Below are 23,250 nucleotides of genomic sequence, written 5' to 3' on the forward strand. Positions count from 1 at the left end.
AACAGACATATACACAACTCATAAATAATAACATTAAAAGATGTTGATCTTAGTGTTTTTTTTTTTTTTTTTTTTTCAAAAATTTCTTCTTAAATTAAGTCAGGAAAGCAGTCGAATGCTTGTATTAAAATATGCGTTTATTTTTAAGTTGACACCTGTTGTTTATTCAAACAAAAAAATCTAAATAAATGAGATCCATTAGTTGCTCTTTAATCAGAATGTGAAAGTTATACAGTGAAGGAACGGCTGAGATTTGTTTGATTCTATTTCATTATAAAAGCTAATAATTTTAATAAGCTGAACTGTTTGCTAATGTATTTGCTGCTAATATATATATATATATATATATATATATATATATATATATATATATATTTCTTTTGTAAACATTAAACCATTAATGACCATTTAACTGTATATTTACAATTAAATCATTTTAAATCAGTGTTACTGGGATGTTTTGCGTGGCAAATAATGTTTTTGTGGAAATTAAGTATTTGTTTATTGTACATGCTAAACATGGTACATTGTACATTACAATACAACATGGTATTGTACATTGTTAAACATGGCTGCTACTGCAACTTTAATTCTCAATACACAATTTATCATGACCGTTGTCTTCAATAGAGGAATGAGATATTTAATTAAATCAATATTTGTATCACCTCTCAATTACAATTTAGAGAATTTAATAAATGGTGCCTATTTACAGTTTTCTATCACAAAATGAGACCTCTACATGCCAGCTATCCATACTGCCCCTAACCTAGAGTTTTAAAGGGATAGTTTAGCCCCTAAAATGAATGTACTCTTTCTTAAAAATATTTTAAAGATAACTGAAATCCTGTAACGGTACCATGGAGAAAAAGTATGGAAAACAATGGTTACAGGTTTCCAACATTTTCAAAAAATATCCGACACTTGCATCATTCGTCACTCCTGCAGCTGCTGCTTGGAAGAGAAGCGCAGCGCCTGCGCCTCATATCTGTAGTAAGATGTTCAGCTGAACTAAATTGATTTTTATTTATATAAAAGGCTATGTAACACCGGCTACAGGGCAAAGCCTGTGTATTACACATAACTTCCTGGTAAGGCTACACTAAAAATATGTTAAGTTTCCGTATTTTGTGTTTGCCGTTTATTTATGGTTGTGGATTGCATTATGGGACCTCAGTCTCTGCTCTGTGGACTTTTGAAATAATATGTTTAAATAATATAGGCTAGATAAATGAATCTGTAAAATGACAGAAAATGTAGGCCTACTGACAGTTTATTACAACGTTTTTGTAGCATAATATACAACACCAGCCCAGACAATATAAATAAACACATAAATAATAATAAAAAATAAAAACATGAATCACAAAATACGGAAAACTGTTATTTACAAATATTTTTTTACTGTACTCGACATTAATCCAGCGAAAGTTTCGAAAGGAAGGCTTGTGAGAGAAAATGTGTTTCAATGTACTCAATGTATCTGGGCCTGCTACTATAAAAATAAAAACTAAACAATAAAAAAAACACTATAATGCTTATTATTATATATTGGCCTAGCTTGGTAACAATCGTGCAAACCCAGTGCTGCTCGCAAATCTTTTGCTCAGCTTCAGGTGCATCAGCAAATTTGGCAGCGAACTATGACAGTAATGATAAATTGTAATGATAAATGTTTAATAATACTGCTAATATATATATATATATATATATATATATATATATATATATATATATATATATATAGTCAGATTATATATAATCAAATAATAATAATTAAATGCCTGGGTGCTGATCCGCAAAGGACGAGGACTACAGGACTATTATTTTAATGGACCAATCAGAGGACATGGGGATTTCAGAACCGCCTACTGAAACGCTGATAATTATAATGAATTTTAAAGTCATTTATCCATTTTCCTACTCCAAACCAAAAAACGAAAATCGAGCCATAATCAGTTATTTAATAATAAAAAAAAATGTCAGTTTTCTAATTTTTAAAATTTCGTTTAAGATCAAAAATCGAATGAACGCAACGTTCCGGCAAATCACGTTACTCTCACATTAGTGCGTGTAAGCATTATCTGAATTAATTTTACATGGATATAAATTGAAGTTTGTTGAGTGTTTTACGATATGCTGTAATAAATTTGAACATGCATTGTTTTTCTTTTACCACACTGATGTAGACATTGCATGAAACATTAGGCCGTGAAAATTTACTTGAAAGTTTTTGGAAAAATCATGGAATTTTAGTAGTAAAAATGTGTATGGACCCTGATATTTGCATGCACACACACTTCATCAAATTATACAAGATGCTATTTGTTACAATATTATATAGTACAGCATAGCATATAGCATTCTCAACCGTTGGGCCGTAGCGATCCTGCAGGTGGGCTGCAAGACAGCTTAACCCTCTACTGCACGGTTACCATGTGGCAACTTGATACTTATGTTCATTTTCCTGCTACAGCGTGCTGTTTTTGTGTGAACCTTTTAGAATTTCAGCATAACTCCCAAATAAAAAACCCAAATACTATATATGATATGTATACAAACTAGTTTAGTTCAGTTTTTTTTATCAAATTCTGTAGAAAAACAAGATAATATTAGTAAAAGCAAAATAAATGTTTTGCTAATATATATAAGGGGTAAAAATAAGCATTTTCTCTAAACAATCAGTTTAAAAAGAAATTTCAGATGTGCGATTTCAAAAAAAAATCTGAAATAATAAAGTTCTAATATAGACTCAATATATAGATGCTTAAATACCTAATAATTATGGCACATACACATTATTTTTCTTGACTTTTTATTTTGGGTAATAAAAATGATGCTTTTATAATAGTGCTGTCCAAGGAGGGTAAAATCTAATTGTGATTTTTCTGAAATTGTGATTTTTATTCCATTTGCGATTTTAATTCAGTAAATATCTCAATATTCTCAATAGTGTGTAACACACTTTAAAAGAAGACAATACAGCATGCTTTAACAGTAAATATATAAATTATGATTAAAGTAAATAATCTAAATATTTTCAAATGTATTTTTATATTCTGGATAAGGCAAAAAACAAAAAAATTAATCCAATTAAATATTGTCGGGCCGAAATCTCCCATTATTTTGATAAGTAGCCCAAACTGTCAGTAAATGTAAATTCGGACTTCTTTGCATCTGTTCACGCAGATCTGCCATTCGCGCCTGCCTGCCTGCATGAGTGCCGTGCGTTCACAAGGCAATCACAGATGCAATGAAATCAAATGCTGAATTGGAACTATTGATAACCCTGAATCAATATTGGAGTTACTTTTGTACGTTGGAGGAAGAACAACACGTTGCTGAAGTATTACAGTTAGACAGGTAATGTTCTGTTTTAAAACTATTTTAGTCAGGCTAAGCTTATGTTAGATTGTGTTGTGTTATGAATGGCTTATATGCACAGATGTGTTGTTCAGCCACTGAAATCTCCCGGTGAAAGATCGATGTGATTATTTTCAGTTTTATAAGGGACCTTTTACACTATCGATAATGTAAATTTTTATTTAGTTTAACAACAAAACATCAGTAAATAGCGCTATTTCACCAAAGTTGCTTTTATATTCACATTTGGGTCATTTTTTAACAATGACAGCCTTCCTATACTTTTTAGCATGCTACTCTGAATATTTGCTCTGAAATAGCATGTAAGTGTGGCTTAGTAATAAATGTATGGCTTAGTAATTGATTCCTGCACACCGCCGGCCAAACACTAACTGGCGAATGACCCCCAAGAGGTGCAGTGCACGCGTTCGTGATTTCAGGAGGCGTGGCATTGAATCACAGTCCCTCCCTGTCGTCCAAAGATAATATGGTAAGCGGTTAGCATTTTGGCAGATCACCTGCTGCACCTTTATGTGCTTAACACTTTGTTTCAAATGGTAACCACACAAGAGGTGTTAAAAGTCTATATTGTTGAATAGAGTACAGGGAAAGCCACCTGATGAGTTTTCAACATAATGTTTGTTTTGTGACCTCAAACTCGAAAGCAGCCTTCCCTATACTTTAAGCTAAAATATATATGAGCTTAATTTTACATTAGGCTTTTTGTAGAGAAAAAAAGGTATTTTTACCTATTTCCAGACCCCTCCCACTCTCGTAATTCGCACCCTGTAATTCGTCCATAACCATGAATCAAGCAGAGGTGAGTGTTCTTATTTTGACTTTTCGGTGATCGTCTACTCTTCCCTGTTCATGACCCCTGACCTACTTTCTGCTGTATTTGAATTTCAGGTTTTGAATTTTAGAATATTTAATTTGATGCGGTGAGTTTCTTCATCTTGAATATTTAAAACTGTATTTTTATAAAATGGATATCTGCTAGGAATTCAGAAAAAAATCAGCCTGGAAAAATTCAGTTGTCTTAAATTTCAGATGTTCAATATTCAAATTAAGAAATTCCAACTCATAATGATTTTAAAAAAGCATATAAAAATTAAGATTTATTAAATTCCAACTGTCAATAATTCAAATTAACACAATTCATTTTAGATTGTTTTGGCATATTATTAGCTCCATATTAAAGGGAGTAAATTGTTTTTTTATTATTACTTTAGGTGAACTATCTATTTAAAGCTTTAGGGGACAGAAAAGAGTAAATGACAAGGGGGGTCAACTATCCTGCTTTGAATGATGTGCCAAAGAGTTTAGCCGTACTCAATGCTAATTTTTTATTTTTTTTATATAAATAGTCAATGAAATGCCATATGTGACAGCATTAGATCCTGGCTACCAACATTTTAAGTTGTTTATTGAGTTGCAGTGTGAAAAAAACATTTAAAATGTTTGGAGATTCACATCGGACTCTGTTTAGGTTTGCTCGTACACTGTAAAAAAAATCTGTAAAATAACAGTTAAATGACTGTATATTTTAACGGATTTTTTCCGTATACACGTATTACGGTTGTTTTTCCGTTTATATACATTTTCGAATTGCATTATGGGAAGGGGATCGCAGCTCAGGCAACGTTTGATGGACACCGGGAGATATTTCTTCCTCTGTTTTTTCCCTGGTAAGTACGATTAATAAAACATATAACAATATTTTAGTTAAAATACTGCTTTATTACATTTGTATCGTTATTTAAAATGATCTTTGTCTTGTCTGAAGCGGCCATGGAAAGTACAGCAGTAAATTACGTTTAATATTGTTAACAAGATCAGACTTTATATCATTAAGATCAAACTGAGCTGTGAGTGGTTAAATGCAATTTAAACAAGCATATATAATGAATTTTTACCTTTTTATGCGTTATCTTCATCAGTGAATATGATATCTGTTAATTTACAGTTGTTTGTCCGTATTTTTCTAAACTGCCGTGCGCGGGAAGTGATGTGACGTCCCAATCACCCACTCACTCCCTCTGCACCTGCGTGAGTCTGACTGGATTAACGGTAAAACGTCAGCTTGTCAGTGAGAGTGTAAAAGGTATGTTAATTATTTTATAGAAATAAAAATGTTTTCTTTGTACAGTGCATTGAACAAGGGATAGCATTCAAAGTTTGTGACACTGTGTAACGTTAGTTTGGTTGATATAAGTTATAGTGATGAAGGTGTATTTCGATGACTGGTTAACGTTACCTTTAATGAACTTTAACGTTAACGTGTTTCAAACGCCCGTAACACCTGACCGTCTGTGTTTGTTTGCATATTAATAATTTCATATTTTTACTGACGTTATCAAATGTTAGCTTTAGTTTGACCGACGTATTAAGGCTGTGTGACCGAGTTTCAGTGGAACAGCTTTGCTGGTTTTTAAGTATAAGTTAGACCCGCGTGAAATTGAGGCATTGTGTAACTCGGTATGAGGGGAAATACACACTCATAAAGTTATTATTAGTGGTGGGCACTTATCAGCATTAACGTGCTGCGTTAACGCGAGACTTTTATCGCGCGATAAAAAAATATATCGCCGTTAATCTATTCTCAACGTTGGGTTGGGAGCTGGGTGACTTTTATACTTTGGTAGTTTAGCGCGGATGTATACCTGACCGGTGAGCCGTCTGACAAACAAGTGCACTTCTGAATCAAATCAGCAGGATGCCTGACTTTAACTGCAGTTCGGCAGTTTCACTTTCACTCATGAACATTTCATTCATCCCGCGTGACAAACTGGGGTATTAGACGCAAATAAGAGGCAAGAACTGATGAGAGTGTTATGGAATTCAATAACGCTTACCAAAAGGAACGAAAAAAAAACTTCCGCATTTCGCGACGTGTGTTTGTGTGTAACAGAGATAACAGAGTGATACAGTAAGTGTGTGACATTTAAAATGATATATAGTGTTTAAACTGTCATGCGTTTTAGGCCTCAAATACAACGTGTACCTTAAAGCACACAATTAAATGTTTGTTGTAGTCGAGTTGAACTGTCATGGATATTATACTTATGAACGTCTTGTCAACTTGCAGATTCAGCCAAGTTCACTTTTAAGAACCTCAACGGCTGCTAATATGAAGATATAAATATGAGTTGTTCTTCCACAGTCCTAAAATTCTTCAAACTAACTGTCAGTTCGAATCATTATAGCAAATAATACTTTCATTACTATTAGGAGATCAGGAGTTTTATTTTAATAAAGCCTTGATAATAGAGTGAACACAATGCATAACACATGGTGTTATCACAAATGAAATCTTTTTATGTAGATTTAGAGTCTGAGTGTTTTGCACATATAAGGTTCACTGATATTTTGTTTTGTTGACTTCCAGGTTCTTTCATTTTGGTTATAAGTACATGGTACAGGTAAATTCTTAGATTCAATCCAAACTGAATTTGAATTGATATGGACAAATGAAATAAAATACACTTGGGATTTTAAATGTTTTCATTTTTTTATTATTCACAACGTTTGTGAAGTCTAAATGTATACTGTCTCAAACTGAATGAGTGTTATTTTTGTTGTAGGTGTGTTGGTGTAAAAATTGATGCTGACTGGTCAGTACTGCATTTTTAACCATAAAAATAATGATTTATATTTAGCGTTGCATCTATTGTCATTTTACCAAGAATGTGTTTGCTCTTTCAGAACTCAGGCAGTTGTGCTGGACCTTCTGTACTTTATACAGGAGATGACAGTAAACTTTCAAGTTTAAGAGGTAAAATGTTCAGGGTTTTTCTGTTTGATTTTGAGTGTTTTGTAGATATAAGGTTCACTGATATATGATATAAGATTTGCTTTATGTTTATGCTGTCATTTTGGTTATAAGTACAAGGTACATGTACATTTTCACAGCAATCTAAATTAAAATCTTAAATTCAATCCAAACTGAATTTGAATTAATATGGACAAATTAAAATACACCTGGGATTTTAAATGTTTTCATTTTTTTATTATTTACAAAGTTTGTAAAATTTAAAAGTAGACTACATGCTGCATGTTTCAAACTGAATGAGTGTTATTTTTGTTGTAGGTGTGTTGGTGTAAAAATTGATGCTGACTGGTCAGTACTGCATTTATTAATCAAAAAAATAAACAATGATTTATATTTAGCATTGCATCTATTGTAATTTTACCAAGAATGTGTTTGCTCTTTCAGAACTCAGGCAATTGTGCTGGACCTTCTGTACCTTATAGAGGAGATGACGGTAAACTTTGAAGTTTAAGAGGTAAAATGTTCAGCGTTTTTTCTGTTTGATTTTGAGTGTTTTGTATATATAAGGTTAACTGATATTTTGCTTTGTTGACTTCCAGGTTCTGTCATTTTGGTTATAAGTACAAGGTACAGGTACATTTTCACAGCAATCTAAATAAAAATCTTAAATCTTACGTTCAATCCAAACTAAATTTCAGTTGATATAGACAAATGAAATAAAATACACCTGGGGTTTTAAATGTTTTAAATTTTTTATTATTCACAAAGTTTGTAAAGTATAACAGTAGACTACATGTTGCATGTTTCGAACTGAATGAGTGCTATTTTTGTTGTAGGTGTGTTGGTGTAGAAATTGATGCTGACTGGTCAGTACTGCATTTTTATAAATAATACAAAAAAATATGTGTTTGCTCTTTCAGAACTCAGGCAGTTGTGCTGGACCATCTGTACTTCATACAGGGGATGACAGTAAACTTACAAGTTTAAGAGGTAAAATGTTCAGTGTTTTTGTTTGATATTGATGCTTTTATTTTTATTATTTGGCAAAACCAATTACTTGTACCTATATTTTTACTAAGTGTTTACAGGAACATGTTTTGCTTCAGTAATATTGAATTTTGTTAACATGTATTCAAACTAAAAGTACTGGGTTGATGTGGGTGTTTTATCTGGGGTTTTTTAAGCTGCTACTGTAATCTGTTAAATGAATAAAGCAGTTATTTATTATTATTATTTATTTTTACAACATTTAAAATGTTACAAGTTTTTTATTTTGGTAATGTCTGTTTAAAATGATAAGAAAATAACTGGTCCACTGCTGAATCTCTTTTCTTTTCTCTCTTAGCCACCTGATAATGAAAAAGACATTTTCAATGTGGGCATCTTGATGGTGAGCCAGACCTTCATGCTGATTTTTTGACCGTTTAATCTATTTATCGTGATTGTAATAAAAATTTTTTCAGGATGCAAAACTGGCTAAAAATCAACTTTAAATTTTAACATTAATTGTATGATAGTGTGGTTGATTTAACATTTTATTTAATGTTGGGTTCATTGTAAAAAATGATTTAATTTTGGTTGAATAAATGCTGATTTTGGGACAGTTTTGTCTATTTATCATCATAGAATTAACATTATTTCAGGGTGGAAAACTGCCTAAAAATCAGTGATGACTTTTAACATTGTTTCAATGATAGTTTGATTGATGTTTTAACATTTCAATGTTAATTTAACTTAGGTCTGCTATCTGGAAAAGAACTTATTTTAAAAATGCAAAAAACTTATGAATGTGCCACTTGAATTTGGTATCACATGTAATTGGCATGTTATGGAATTTAACTATGGCAAATAAGTAAGAGGAGATGGAAAGCTATGATGTCTACACTTTTTCCTGAAACATTTGCAAGGTCAATTCTTTCTTGCATAAAGATAGTGGAAAAGAAGAAAAAGTATAACTTATTTTTGTTTCTGCACTATATTTTTTGATTAAGTAAATAATTTTTAAAAAATTTCTTTTAAATTATGTAGCAGACATGTATTTGAATAATTTTACATAATAATTATATTATTTATAATATTATTAATAATATTAATAATTTAACATATAGGTGTGCATATATGTACCCATATATGTACATATAATATAGGAAAACAGCCAATTTTATATGCGTCACATATATCAAAAACCCATATTACACCATATGTTTCTTACCATATTCTTTCCATGTAGGCGTGTACCAGACCCAACACACAACTCACTTTTCTTTTCTTTTTTTCAGAAGAAGAGTCCACAGTCACAATAACAAGATCATTGAGCTGTCCCCTAATTGTGGTCAGCTACATGTTTAGTCTCTTATGTGCTAAACATTATGTAGCCTAAGGAAGCAGCCCTGACTCTGGAGTTTATATAAAGGTATGTTTTTACATTTTTAAGTTTATTTCATTTTTACAAGACAAGTAAGGTGATGCATGTTTGTTGTATTTACAACAGGAGCATGCTGAGTAACTATCCAGAACGTAGGTCCAAAGCAGAAAAAAGGGCACCAAGCAGAAACATACCATCTAAACTCCTTCGATTCCTGTCAGATCAGAAAGACTTTCAGAATCCTTGGAAGATTTAAAGGTAATTAAGCACACCGATAACACTTTATAATAACTAAACACTATTGATTAATTTATTAAGCATTAGCAAAAAGTTCTGTTAAGCATTGACTCTACATTTAATAGACCTTAGTATACAGTTTATAACTACAGCTGCAAATGCTGTAATCTTGACTTATAAGCACATCTATTATGTGCTTAATTATTTTGTTTTCATATTTTGTTAATGATTAATTTTTCATTACTAAATTTAGTATCGCATTATTTACAAACCAGTGATTTAAGAATAGTTGGTGTATTTTTTTTCTAATCATTCAGAATGTGTAAGTAAATGGTTAATAAACTATTCAAACTAACATTTAAATATCTTATTATTCAGGCATATAGTAATAGTTGGGCAGCACAGTGGCTCAGTGACTAGCACTGTCGCCTCACAGCAAGAAGGTCGCTGGTTCGAGTCCCAGTTGGCATTTCTGTATGGAGTTTGCATGTTTTCCCCGTGTTGCTGTGTGTTTCCTCCGGGTGCTCAGGTTTCCCCCACAGTCCAAAGACATGCGCTATAGGGAAATTGATTAACTAAATTGGCTGTAGTGTATGAGTGTGTTTGTAAATAAGTGTGTATTGGTGTTTCCAAGGGCGTACTCAAACACACAGCAACACGGGGAACATCAAAAGTGGCTGATCTGTTCGGCTAAATATTTGACTGCGTGTTACTGCATCCCAAACAACTAAAACAAAATAATGTAAGAATTCTCCACTGTGCTGAGAGAGAGCACTTCTTAAACTAAACAGCGCATCATCGATGATGTAAGAGTGCTCAGGTTTGAATGCAATGTGAATGCGGGACGTTGGGGGAGACGGTAGGGAGGACAAGCGTGCTTCGGCTTGGTTCAAGGCAACTGTACATAGTGCGAGTACACACTAAGCTGAAAGAAAATACATGAATGAATAGTAATAGTTATACTTGTATATAAAGTAAAAAAAATAAGTATATAAAGTATATACAATACTTATTTTAATAAGTGCTTTTGTTAACTTCATCCAGTTTTGTAGCCTAAAGTGAGGATTGTTTATGCTTTGTAAATCCCCTTATAAATCACAATTAAAGGTTCAGTTATATTCTAAAAATGAAATTCATTTTATTGTATTAAATGAAAAATAAATCTTTTCTAAAATAAAATTACTGTACAGTTTAAACATAGCTAAATAACACTGAAATGTTGCATCGTAATATATCATTAAATTATTTTATTGTTGTTTTATCCAGTTTTATGTTATATTTTGTCACTCCTGCTATTCAGCAAGGTTTCATATTTACAGTAATTACATTTATTAGATAAGACTGTAATGATTTATTGTTCATTTCATACTGAGCCTTTAACTGTCGTTTATAAGGATTTATAAATCATAAATAATCCTCACTTTAGATTAGGGCCACCAAACTGGAAGAAGTTTTGTAAATAATGCAATATTATATATATATATATATATATATATATATATATATATATATATATATATATATATATATATATATATATATATATATATATTTTTTTTTTTTTTTTTTTTTTTTTTAATATATAAAAATAGTCATGTAAAATCAATCATTAAAGTTTGTTAACACAATTATTAAACACATTATAAATGTGCTTAAGTCAAGATTACAGCATTTGTAGCTGTATTTATAACCGACTGCTAACATCTATTAATGTAGAGTCAATGATTAACAGAACTATTGACATGCTAGGAATCACCCCAGTTGTAAGTGAAATGTCATTAGTAATGTTTTTTTTTTGTTTGTTTGTTTTACAGCCATTGAAGTATCAGTATTGGAGAGGAAGAAGACCCAGTTGTATCGTCTGTTTCCTGCCATCTTGCAGTTAACCTGGTTTCTTAATGTAAAGTACTTGTAATTTGCCCACTTGTCCTCAATTATCTTAAAGCTAACATTTAAAACTAATTTGCTATGAGATTATTTGCCAAGACTTCTCACTGTGTGATTCACATGTCAATATGTATTATTGTGTGTATAACTAGCTATTTGGAATTCAAATGATTTGTATTCATTAAAGAATCTGTTTTAATTGCAAAGTTGTTTTTGTACTAATCATTGTAAGTTCATAGATAACAAACTATTTACTGCTTCTCTACACATACAGTATAGAATAAATGTTTTGTTTTACTATTGTAAACCATTAATAGTGTATTTCCCATATGTATATGTTTGCCCTTACCAATTGCCATTTCTATGCTGCTTGAAGAGCATTAAATTAGTAAAATAATTATTTTTTACAGTAGGTATACTATTAAAACCCAAAAAACTCCTCTTTTTACAGTAGGTATACTATTAAAATACAGAATCTGTCTGTTTTTTTAAAGTAGGTATACTATTAAAACACAAAAAAGTCCTCTTTTTACAGTAGGTATACTATTAAAACACAGAATCTGTCTGTTTTTTTACAGTAGGTATACTATTAAAACACAGAATCTGTCTGTTTTTTTACAGTAGGTATACTATTAAAACACAGAATCTGTCTGTTTTTTTACAGTAGGTATACTATTAAAACACAGAATATTTCCGCTTTTTTACTGTTGGTATACCCTTTAAAACACAGAAAATAACCGTTTTTTTTATATAGAAAACCCTTAAATTACTATAAAATGGTTGGTTATTTTACAGTAGTTTACCTGTCAAAAAACGGATATTTTTTTGTTTTTTTAATGTGGACACACTTGTCAATTAACAGAAGTTTTCCGTTTTTAATTTACGGTAAAATATTTGTGTAATGAGCTGCCAGTACATTTTACCGTTTTTTTACGGAATTTTTTTTAGAGTGTACAATAGTTATCCTCTGGATGTAAATGTAGTTACCACCAGTCACCCTAAACGCAGTCTTTTTAGACTGACAGACTTAGTCCGCCGCTAACTTCTGAATGCCGTTTTGAATTCGCCGCTTGGTGAAGAAATCACTCCTGATGAGTCGGTAGAAGTAAATGAGGATCATGATATTCATGAGCATCATGGTGATCAGGAAGTAGAGAGCATAATCCAATGACGAGTAATGGTAAGTAAGGTACCAGGTCAGGTAAAACTGTGCTCCGAGCCGGAAGGTCACATATGTCACCACATTCAACACTTTATTAACGGTGTAGATGAGAGAGCTGTGTGCCACCTTCGCCAGATTGAGCAGTAAACGAGTGTGCAGGAAAACACTGTTCACCTCCACAAATAAAGCCACCACTGCTCCCGCCACATACTGATGAGTGAACACTGCGTACAGGAAACACCACAGCACCTACAAGACAACACACGGCTTAAAGCAGGACAATTTTTGATATTTTTGCCATATTTGTTGAATAAAATCTTTTCAGTCCTCACTTGTAAATCACTTTGGATTAAAGCATCTGTTATTGGGGACCTATTATGCAAAAATCGCTTTTATAAGGGGTTTAAACAGTTTATTGGCAACATTACAAATATCACAAACTGCAATGGAAAAAAAAATGTATTAATATTGTTTTTTATAAACTCACCTGAATCACCGTTTCATTTTGACATTTTGCAAATTTGATCAGAAAAGGAAGCCCCACCCATTATTAGTGATCATCTCTACATCATTAGCATAAACAGCCCTGAGTGAGAAGCAGCCGTCCGCCATTAGAGTTTTCACCTTCTGAAGAGAATATAGCAACTAACAGGATAAATAGTTTTATGATTCACAAATGAGTCTCTATAGACTCCTTTCTTCTGACATATTTCTTTGAATATGTTCATTAATTTAGTTATACAAAAAGTTATAATTATACAATTTTTATAATTTTATGTTATACAATATTCTGTGTGGTATTTGGAGCTAAGACACCTAAATAGAACATTTAGACTTAAATTCAGATTTATTTAATAGATCTCAGATTTATGAGTTTGGAATCTAGATCCCTCTACATTTTACCTCCCTAAATGAAAATTGTCAAAAAAAAAAAAAGATTTTCAGAAAAGATTTTGATTTGAAAAATTTTAATTTATACACCATAAAATCTAAAAAGTTGTATGTGTAATGTTGTAATGAGTTGTGTGAACTTAATCCATTTGAGAAAATTAAGCAATTTGAGCACAGTAAAACCCAATAAATGAAGAGAACTCCAACCAACTGAGTACTGTAATAAATTAAGGCAACTCAAACCGTTTGGGGAAACCGATTGCTACAATCCATTTGAGTAAAAAAAACTAATCTTTATGAGTACTGTGAACTTGATCTATTTAAGCTGACGTAATGAGGCAATTAATTAACTAATTCAAAACCCTTTTCAAATTAGTAGAATTAACTTTCAGTAAATTTTGAGTTAACTACACTCATTTTATTTGATAGAGTTGACTGTTGGGTTTTACAGTGTAGTAAGTACTATGTGTTTTTGAACCATATTAATAGTGTATTACACTGTATGCTTTATAATATTTACTGCACATGCTACAGCATACTGTATTAATTAAAATTAACTGATAAACTAATAAAGTTTAGTTTTACAGGAAACGGTGGTGTATATATTTTGTGTGTGTATGTTTATAAAAAGAGAGTAGAAAATGTACAGTTTTTGGTTGTTTACATTGCTGTAGGTGTTGTATTACCACAGTAAATAAACAGTAAATGTCTCGGAGCTCATCTTCCTCTATCATTCAGCATCTGGATCATATTCACAGTCTTCTATTCTCATCGTATCATCGCATATTGTCATAAACATAGTTTAAGAGGGAGAGAAGAGAATGACATTATGGGCAGCTAAAGACCTAGTGTAAGCATGAAAAAATGTAAAGAAATGAAAAGTTGTGCTTGTTTACATTAGTTCACACACTGAGTCATCAAGAACAAACTATTTTCACAAAGAAGATATTAACATTAACAAAGAAGAATAAATACTGTAATAAAAGTCTGGTTAATTGTTTGATAATTTATTAACTTATAAAATCTTTTTGTAATGTTTACCCCAAATATCTTCACAGATATATAATATATACTGCAATATTAAAAATGTTTTTATTTAAAAAGTGTTCAAATTTAACAGAGCAAGGAAATTTTCACAGTATGTCTGATAACATTTTTCTTCTGGAGAAAGTCTTATTTGTTTTATTTTAGCTAGAATAAAAGCGTTTTAAAATTTTTTAAATTCCATCATTATACAATAACTTGCCTAATTACCTTAACCTGCCTAGTTAACCTAATTAACCTAGTTAAGCCTTTAAATATCACTTTAAGCTGTATAAAAGTGTCTTAAAAATATCTCGTAAAATATTATTTAATGTCATCATGACAAAGTTAAAATAAATCAGTTATTTGAATTTAGTTATTAAAACTATTATGTTTAGAAATGTGTTGGAAAAAAAATCTTTGTTAAACAGAAATTGGGGGAAAAAATAAACTTGGGCTAATAATTCAGGCTAAAAAATCTGACTTCAACTGTATGTAGCTTAAAAAATAAAAAAAAGTACAAAGTACAGAAAGGTATTTTGTGTAAACAGTGGTTGTCTGCACACACCCTGCAGGATTATGTTTGAGTAACTAATTTACATTTGTAAAATCAGTCACTTTACTACTCCAGAAACTTTGATCTAAATCTCATTATTTTCCACCTGGAAAGAGTTGTTCAGATTTGCAGCTCTGACTAATGGACTTTTTATAAGTCTTTATATCTTGACCTATGTGCAGACTTACCAATACATGATGAAGTAAAAACTCCCAAGATGCTTTAGCGTGGCCACTAAACACAATGTCAGCAGCGTCCTCAATGAAGTACCCTGTTGAACAGAAGATCAACACTGAATTTAATGGATTAAACACAGAAACAGCAGAATTTACTATTTTTGACCCAATTTTGGATTTATTATAATAATTTTTTGATGAACCAAAAAAAAAAGAGATTTATATTAAAAGTTTAGTGAGAATAAAATTAGCATATTGGAGTGATTTCTGAAGGACGTGACACTAAAAACAATGATGCCGAAAAATCAGCTATGCAATTAAGATTTTAAAAACGGACAATATTTTATGTTTGGAGGACAAGTTTAGACAAAATGTTAAAGGTAGATTTAGGTATGGATATTTGTTGTTAAATCGATACAAAAACAAAAGAAATCTATTACAGATTATTTTAGAGGAGTCATGAACTGAGAAATTAAAATTCCCTTGATATTTTGACATAAAAATATTGTTGAAATTTGAGTTAAAATCCTGGTGATCCTGTGTTTTAGAGTGAAGTGTTGTTTAATAGTGTTTAATTCACATTGACAGTGTAAAGAGTATTATCTGACTAATGTAATTATTGAAATCATTGACTAGAACAGTATGCATTGCATTTATTATGTGAATAATTACTGATAAAACACAAAAAATGTAACTTTTGAGCCAGTGTTAAATTGCTGTCACTTTTGAAAATGTTAATTGAACTCTGGCCAGTGTGGATTATATATACACTGGTAAGGTGTTAAAATGAACTCTCTCAGAGTTGAATTAACACTAGTGATTTTGCCGTGTAAGAAAAGTTTTTAACCGTTTTATTTTCTTTAATATTCACTATAGCTTTGTCTGTTTGTTATACAGATTATTTGATATGTACTGAGTATTCATACATTTTTATCATTAATCACAACGTCAACAGCTATTAATCAAGCTATGATGGATGTCTGTCAAATCTAACTTACTGTACATGTATAAGTTTACATTTTTAGGATACACACAGTTACAAATGCTAAACAAATCACACAAGAGGGCTTTTACTTCTAAGTCTTCAGTCTGTTACACCCATTCAAAATATATGTTCAGGTCATGGGGTCAAAAAAAGACAGAATATAGCCTATACTTCTAAATGATAGCGTTTTTATGTAATAAGCTTAGTATTTTAGGCAAACTAACACATACAGGCTAAATATGTTTAAGATGCTATGAAATGGAAGTAAAACAGTGCTAAAATTAGAGAAAAAAAACTGTTGGTTGGTGAATGATTTTGTTGTTTGGGAACTGATTGGATTGTTAAAGGACAGGCGTTGCTTACAAAATGAAAGAAAAGAGGTGAACGGTCAAAAGCATGGCAGAAATGAGACATGCCCTAATAGCCCTGCGTATTCCATGACCAGAAGTGAAGAAATTGGAAGAAAAGGCTATTTGATTAAAGATTCTAAAGGCAAATTAATTTTTGCAAAACAATAAGTGCACAGATACAATGCTTTTAAAAAGAACTCCTATATAATACAAAATTTTATATACATATAAAAACAAGAGTACATTTTGATTTCATTCTGACTCCTGATGAGGTCTGATGAGATCTGACATGATTTGTCTGTGTTAGAAACACAGGCAATGGTATTATAGAGAGAGCCATGGGTATTAATTTAGTTTTTTTCTGTACATTTATTTGACTCTCAAAGTGCCATTGATTTGCTGTTCATATAACAAAAAAAAAAAAAAACAATCAGATTTACATCAGATAAACACTTTAATGTGTAAATTAAAAAGTTTGCTCTGTTTTTCTCCCTGTTAACTCTTTCCCAGCCAGCATTTTGTATAAGAAGTTACGGGTTGCCAATATACGTATAACGGTCTCCAGCATCCTCTAGTTATTACGGAACCGTTTTGACAGGAGCAGTGATGTCCAAGCATTTATATCTCAAGATTAACTTTATTTTTCTTACAAATGCGACAAACAAACACGGTCAAAAAACTTTTTCCCCGCTACTCCTGCCAGCTGATCACCCATCACCTGTGAGCCCTTAAGTAAGCAGGTGAGCTGACGTGACATATAGGTGAAGTTTATCTATATCATTAAACAAATCGAACAGTGACACAGAATAATACTTTATAATATTATTGATCTTAATCAATCATGCAACAAATAAACAAATAAAAAATAAATATATATATATAAATATCACAAATGGCTCCAACATCCCGGCCCCTAATTGTCTATTATAATGACAATTACAAGAATAAGAGGAGGCATTAAATATAGTTCTTCTATACATGTTAAGAGTCCATATCTTATGAAAAAAAATAAAAGTATTTAGATGATTTTCTTCTTCGAAAGGCAAAAACAAAAATTCTCCACCGCAAAAAAGGGAAACCTTTTTAAAGTACAAAAAAAAAAAAAAGGGAGGATAGAAGATCTGAGATCAGCCAAGGATATGTCAGGCCTCCAAAAGAAGGCATAGCTTGGTGATGGGTCTCTCCAGAATGTTGCTCCTTGTTCGTAGCTTCACCTGTCGAACATGTCCGTTATTCATTAACCATGAATTACGTGGTGAAGTTTCATCCATAATTAACACTATATCATCTGGCTTAAGGTTTTTTCTTCTCACATTCCAGTTTTGTCTTTCCTGCATCAGAGGGAGGTACTCTCTGACCCAACGCTTCCAAAATATGTCAGCGATATACTGGACCTGCCTCCATCTTCGTTTGGAGTAACAGTCCTCCTCCCTAAACAATCCAGGTGGGAGCAGGGGTTTTACCTTCAACAAGAGCAGATGGTTTGGCGTGAGGGGTTCTGGATCACTTACATCATCGGAAACCACAGTGAGGGGTCTATCATTCAAGATGTTCTCAACCTCACAGAGAACTGTTTGAAGGCTTTCATCTTCCAACACTTGTTGTCTAATAATGGAGTAAAGGACTTTCTTGATGGTTCGGATAAGTCGCTCCCATGAGCCTCAATGGTGTGAGCCGAAAGGAGGATTGAATGTCAATTTCATACCTTTAGTTAATAGGCCTTTCTAGATTTACGTAAGCAGGTAAGCTGACGTGATATGTAGGTGGAGTTTATCTATATCATTAAACCACTCGAACAGTGACACAGAATAATACTTTATAATATTATTAATCTTAATCAATCATGCAACAAATAAACAAATGAAATAAATATATATATAAATATCACAAATGGCTCCAACAATACGTTTATGTTAAATATCGCGTCTTTTCAAGAATTTGCGCAAGTTTGTTATTTCCAATGGAGGTGCACGACTTGGGCCAATTTTACCAGGCTACGGTAAACTGTCAAGCGTTGATAAAAAGGTTGGGGATCACTAGTACATAGTACAAACAAACACATACACATGCACACACACACACACACACACACACACACACACACACACACACACAAACACACACACACACACACACACAATTATACAAAGACAAACACATACATGTGACTTTCACTTTCTCTCATCATCATATATTTTACTCAGTGGAGATCCAGAAATCCTGTAACTCACTCAGGACATGAACTAGGGCTTCCCTTCCCTACGTTGTAAAAACAAATCCTGGTTGCCGTAAATTTTTTAGCTGAATCAAATTAACCTTTGTTAGTTTTGCTAGTACGTTGAACTTATATTTTGTCAAACTGACTTAAAACTGCTTGCATAACTTAGACATATCATATCATATCATATCATTTTATGTATTTCTATTACCATAATATACATGAAACACTGATTGCCTTCAAAATGTGTTGATGGTGGAGAAGTATTGTTTCTTAATTTCATTGATTGAGTTATATCATCAACGTATTTATTTCATATTTATCTATGTATTTTGGGAGAAGTTGATGAATTAACATATTGAAAATTCAGCAGCTCTAATCTCTCCACTGCAGCGCAGACTAACATTGCGGCACCTATCTCCCATCTAACAATATGATTTCTATTAAGCTATTTAAAAACATGTTTTTTACACATAATTAAAAATCGGAATATCAAATATTTCACAATGTCAACGGGAGTCAGTGGGAGTATTTTAAATTCACAAGTGAATTTGGGTTTTCTTGGTTTTTTTAAGAGCTACGATGAAAATGGGCTGGTGTTTCTCTTCATTAATTCAAAACAAGTTCAATAAAGTATACGTCTATAATCTTAAAAAGTCCCTCTAGTGGGTGAATAAATTTTTACTGAAGCAAATCTCAAATTGTAAAACTCAAATGTAAAACATTATAAACTGCTTCGTGTAATTTAAAGTCTTTTTTCATATAATTTTTTGAAAATTCAATACAAGCCAGGTGGAGACTTTTTTGCCTGTTTTTCTTTCTTGACCAGTGTTTTGTTTATCTGTCTACTTTCCATTTTCACGTTCATCTCAATGGCAATTTATAGATGTGTTATTGGACCGTTGAAATAAAAATAAAGAAATTTAACTGAATAAAGAAAGACTTATACTGTGTCTGAAATCACATACTTCCATACTATATAGTACACTAAAAACAGCATGCGAGTCGAGTAGTATTACTAAATTCACAGAATTCGAAAAGCAGTATATGAGAGTTCCTGAATAACCTACTACTTCCTTTGAGATTCTGAAGTGCACATCCGATGGATGCTGTACTATACCATGATGCCCCAGGATAAAATTGATTAATAGGAGTGAAGCAACGCAACTGGTGCATTTAGGTCAGGTGCTCATGACAAAATGGCGGATGTAGCACGTCCGAGTTCCAATCATATTATTGACATTCATACTGTATAGAACATACTTTTCTAATGGTCGAGTAGTACATTCAAATTTAAATGCAGTACCTACTGAGTAGTAGACGATTTTGGATGCAGCCATATATACCTAAGGAGCACTGAGAGTGAGTAAATCATGGGCTACATTTTGGTGAAATTTAATTCTTTAACTTTTTTGGTGAACTGTCCCTTTAAGATGTAAACATTCCAAAACTTCAAGACCCAGAAGAGCTCAGACTGCTATCAGGAGGGAGCATAGTTTGAACAAAGGGCATATGTGAGGTGGGCAAGTATTTTTACATCTACTCATTTACTATGAGTTATTACACTGTGTTTATGATATAAAGGTGTGTTTACTGACCAGATGAGACGACCACTAGCATGTATGCTGAAGGTGTGTATGTTGAGTGGATTTCATGCACCATTGCTGGATAGTAAATGACACTGCCAGGACAAAAACACATTCATAACTGTTATTCACGTCACACAGATCATCAAAAGAGCAAGACACGACAGACATGTGCTCAGAATCTGACACTAAAGAGCAGAAAACAGTGAGACAACTCTTAACTCTTGTGAGAGAGATGAACTGATTTATGTCAGTAATAATTTCACAGTCATTCATACTCTCCATTCGTGCTGGTCGAACTGGTTTCTCCTGTTTCTAAACTGAAAGATCTGACTGAAGGTTAAGCTCATTTATTTGTAGACTTTGCTGTTAGTACAAACTCATTACAAAATCTAAATTAACGCTTGTTTTTATAATGTCAAAACAACAGCTCTTGGATGCTTTAAGTATGTCAACTCTCGATACTTATTCAGCATTTTGCCTTAAATGTTAAATATTTAAATTTTTCTTAAAACATAATGTCTAGTAAACTGTTTAAAATTGTTCAAAATACTAAATAAAATGTACCAATTTGTTTTTAATTATTTTGAAGTATATTATTTTTAAGCAGTTCCCCAAAAAACTTCTTAAATTTTCTTGTTTGAAAAACTAAAGCGGTTACATTTATGGTTTCAGAAAATAATAGAATAAGCTTTTTTGTTTTTAAATATTTAAAAATGTCTATTTAGTTTGTATTATTTTTATTTGACTTTTAAAGTATAGAATAAAGCTATAACTGAGCTATAAGCTAAAGCTGAAAGCTAGCTAGATGTTTTATTTGAAGATTTTTGTATTTTTGTATGGGTTTAGTTTTATAAACATCGTCACATTGTTATTTAGATACTAAAAGTACTACTGTAAACTAAACTACACTGCACAAACAAAAATAAAATAATACATCAAAATAATCCAATCTAATATGAGTGACATTGACAGACTGTAAAAATTTAAATATAGTTAAACATATTATAGTTATAGTTAAAATATTTTATGTATATTTACATCTCATTTAAACTAAAGTTTAAGTTTTGGTCGTTCTGTTTTGTAACTTTTTCTTAAAAAGTATTTTTAGACTTATTTTTTATAATATTTTCTAAGTTATTTAGTATATTTTTAAATTATAAAGTATATATAGACAATATTAATATTTTAACATTTCATTTGTTATAGATTTGTTTGTTTGTTTGTTTTATGGCTCATTTTCTTTTAGAAAAGTTAGTGTATAAAATAGTAAACAAGTCAACTCACCAGGCGATGGCCCAGGTGCCCGTAAGCAGCGAGTGAACAAGAGACACTGACAGATTCCTCCATTTCCACGTCTTCCAGCGGTCTTTAGTCACAGTATCAGGACGGGCCACAATCTGCAGACACCAGTGCAGGATCCTGAAGAGCACAGAACAGCACAACACATACAGGACCGGAAACTTCTGGACTTCATTCAGCCATGTGTCCATCCTTCACTCTGTCTTCTCCTTCCCTCTCTCTCAGACAGCGAGTCCTTAATCTAAAATTTCAGTTGCCTTTCCACATGAGTCTGAAAAAAGTTCAGTTTTTCCTGGTAATTGTCTGTTCCTCCACGTGCTGCTGCCTGTCACAGGTGTGGCGTCTACCTGTATCTGTAGACCTGTTTGCTGAGCACTGATTGGCTGAGGAAGTACAGTTCATCTGCATGAGGTTTAGTGTAAGGAATGGCAGCTGAACTGTATGAGCCCATCTCGCAGCATTCCTCAATCCAGAAAAACACTTCGGTACTGCAATGATACAGTATGTGTTTGTGTCTGTTGTGTGTGTGTGGGAGCACAATGGAACAATAGAAGCCATTTAAACTCACAGTTGTCCTGCTGTCCCTAATAAAATGAAATGTCCTGTGTCCCGCAGCTGGATCAAATGACTTCACTCACTGTCACAGCAGAGGAGAACGACTGAAAGAAAACACACTGTCCGCTGGCTTTGCTCAGCTCACAGTTAGTGACATGAGACTTATCATGCGACTGCAATGAACATCATGTTTACTGGGCAAATCTTTGGTGAATTTGACTAACAGTTTGACTCAGTGTTGTGTGCAGTGTCATATAAAGAATCTGGACACATTCGGCTACGTTTACACTACAAGGTAGTAAGAAAAATTGAAAAAGCCACAGCTATTTTGCTCACGCGTCATTGCACTGACCAGGGGTTCCCAAAACAGGGCAAAATGCGGAGTGTGAGTGAAGCTACAGATGCCTGCTAGCATTTTGCTTACACAGGCTTTTCTTTAGGAGAAACGCTTTGTTACCTTCGTTACACTTTATTACAATTCATTACCTGCGACTAGTTTGTGTTCTGACCACATGTGCTTGGTTGTGTACTATATCAATAAAGTGTTTAGTCTTTTGAAAACACTGTTGTAATACTTTGAGTCACTAAGCATTGTTCTTATAACGTTTTTCTACAGGAGGAAAACGCAAATAACACACTCTTAATTATGCAGAATTCATATAACTTAATAAAAACTGAACGGATGAGTTATAAAAAAAAATCACGCCCTAACAGTTGTCATGAAGGGTAATATTAGCTTTATGCACCAAAATCATCTTTTGTAAACATGTTTTTATCAGCTGTAAAATTGGCCAATTTAGCATTGCACTCAGTGGACATCTG

The 23,250-nt window shown here is 32.3% G+C and overlaps 1 protein-coding gene and 1 long non-coding RNA gene across 3 annotated transcripts; one reads left to right on the plus strand and one right to left on the minus strand.

The window, feature by feature from the left end:
- Positions 1–950: 950 nt before the first annotated feature.
- Positions 951–19,915, plus strand: LOC141380002 (uncharacterized). The gene is made up of 3 exons (XR_012397201.1): positions 951–1,091; positions 3,190–3,363; positions 18,088–19,915. It is a non-coding gene; the product is annotated as an uncharacterized lncRNA (long non-coding RNA).
- tlcd1 (TLC domain containing 1) lies at positions 4,764–22,355 on the minus strand. Of its 2 annotated transcripts, NM_001006071.1 has the most exon segments (5): positions 4,764–4,865; positions 12,581–13,035; positions 15,445–15,527; positions 20,584–20,666; positions 21,859–22,146. In NM_001006071.1, coding segments are annotated over 4 exon segments (756 nt in total). In that variant the 5' UTR covers positions 22,065–22,146; the 3' UTR covers positions 4,764–4,865; positions 12,581–12,651.
- Positions 22,356–23,250: the final 895 nt, after the last annotated feature.

This window comes from Danio rerio, chromosome 21, assembly GCF_049306965.1.
Source record: "Danio rerio strain Tuebingen ecotype United States chromosome 21, GRCz12tu, whole genome shotgun sequence".
NCBI classification, from domain to species: domain Eukaryota; kingdom Metazoa; phylum Chordata; class Actinopteri; order Cypriniformes; family Danionidae; genus Danio; species Danio rerio.

Bases quoted from the DNA above. Each gene is read 5' to 3' on its own strand.
- tlcd1 (XM_073934485.1), bottom strand. From the start codon at position 22,064: ATGGACACATGGCTGAATGAAGTCCAGAAGTTTCCGGTCCTGTATGTG. The intron at 15,528-20,583 runs GTCAGTAAACAC...TCTGTTCAACAG, and splicing joins GCTAGTGGTCGTCTCATCTG to GGTACTTCATTGAGGACGCT. The intron at 13,036-15,444 runs GTAAGTCTGCAC...GTTGTCTTGTAG, and splicing joins TTTTACTTCATCATGTATTG to GTGCTGTGGTGTTTCCTGTA.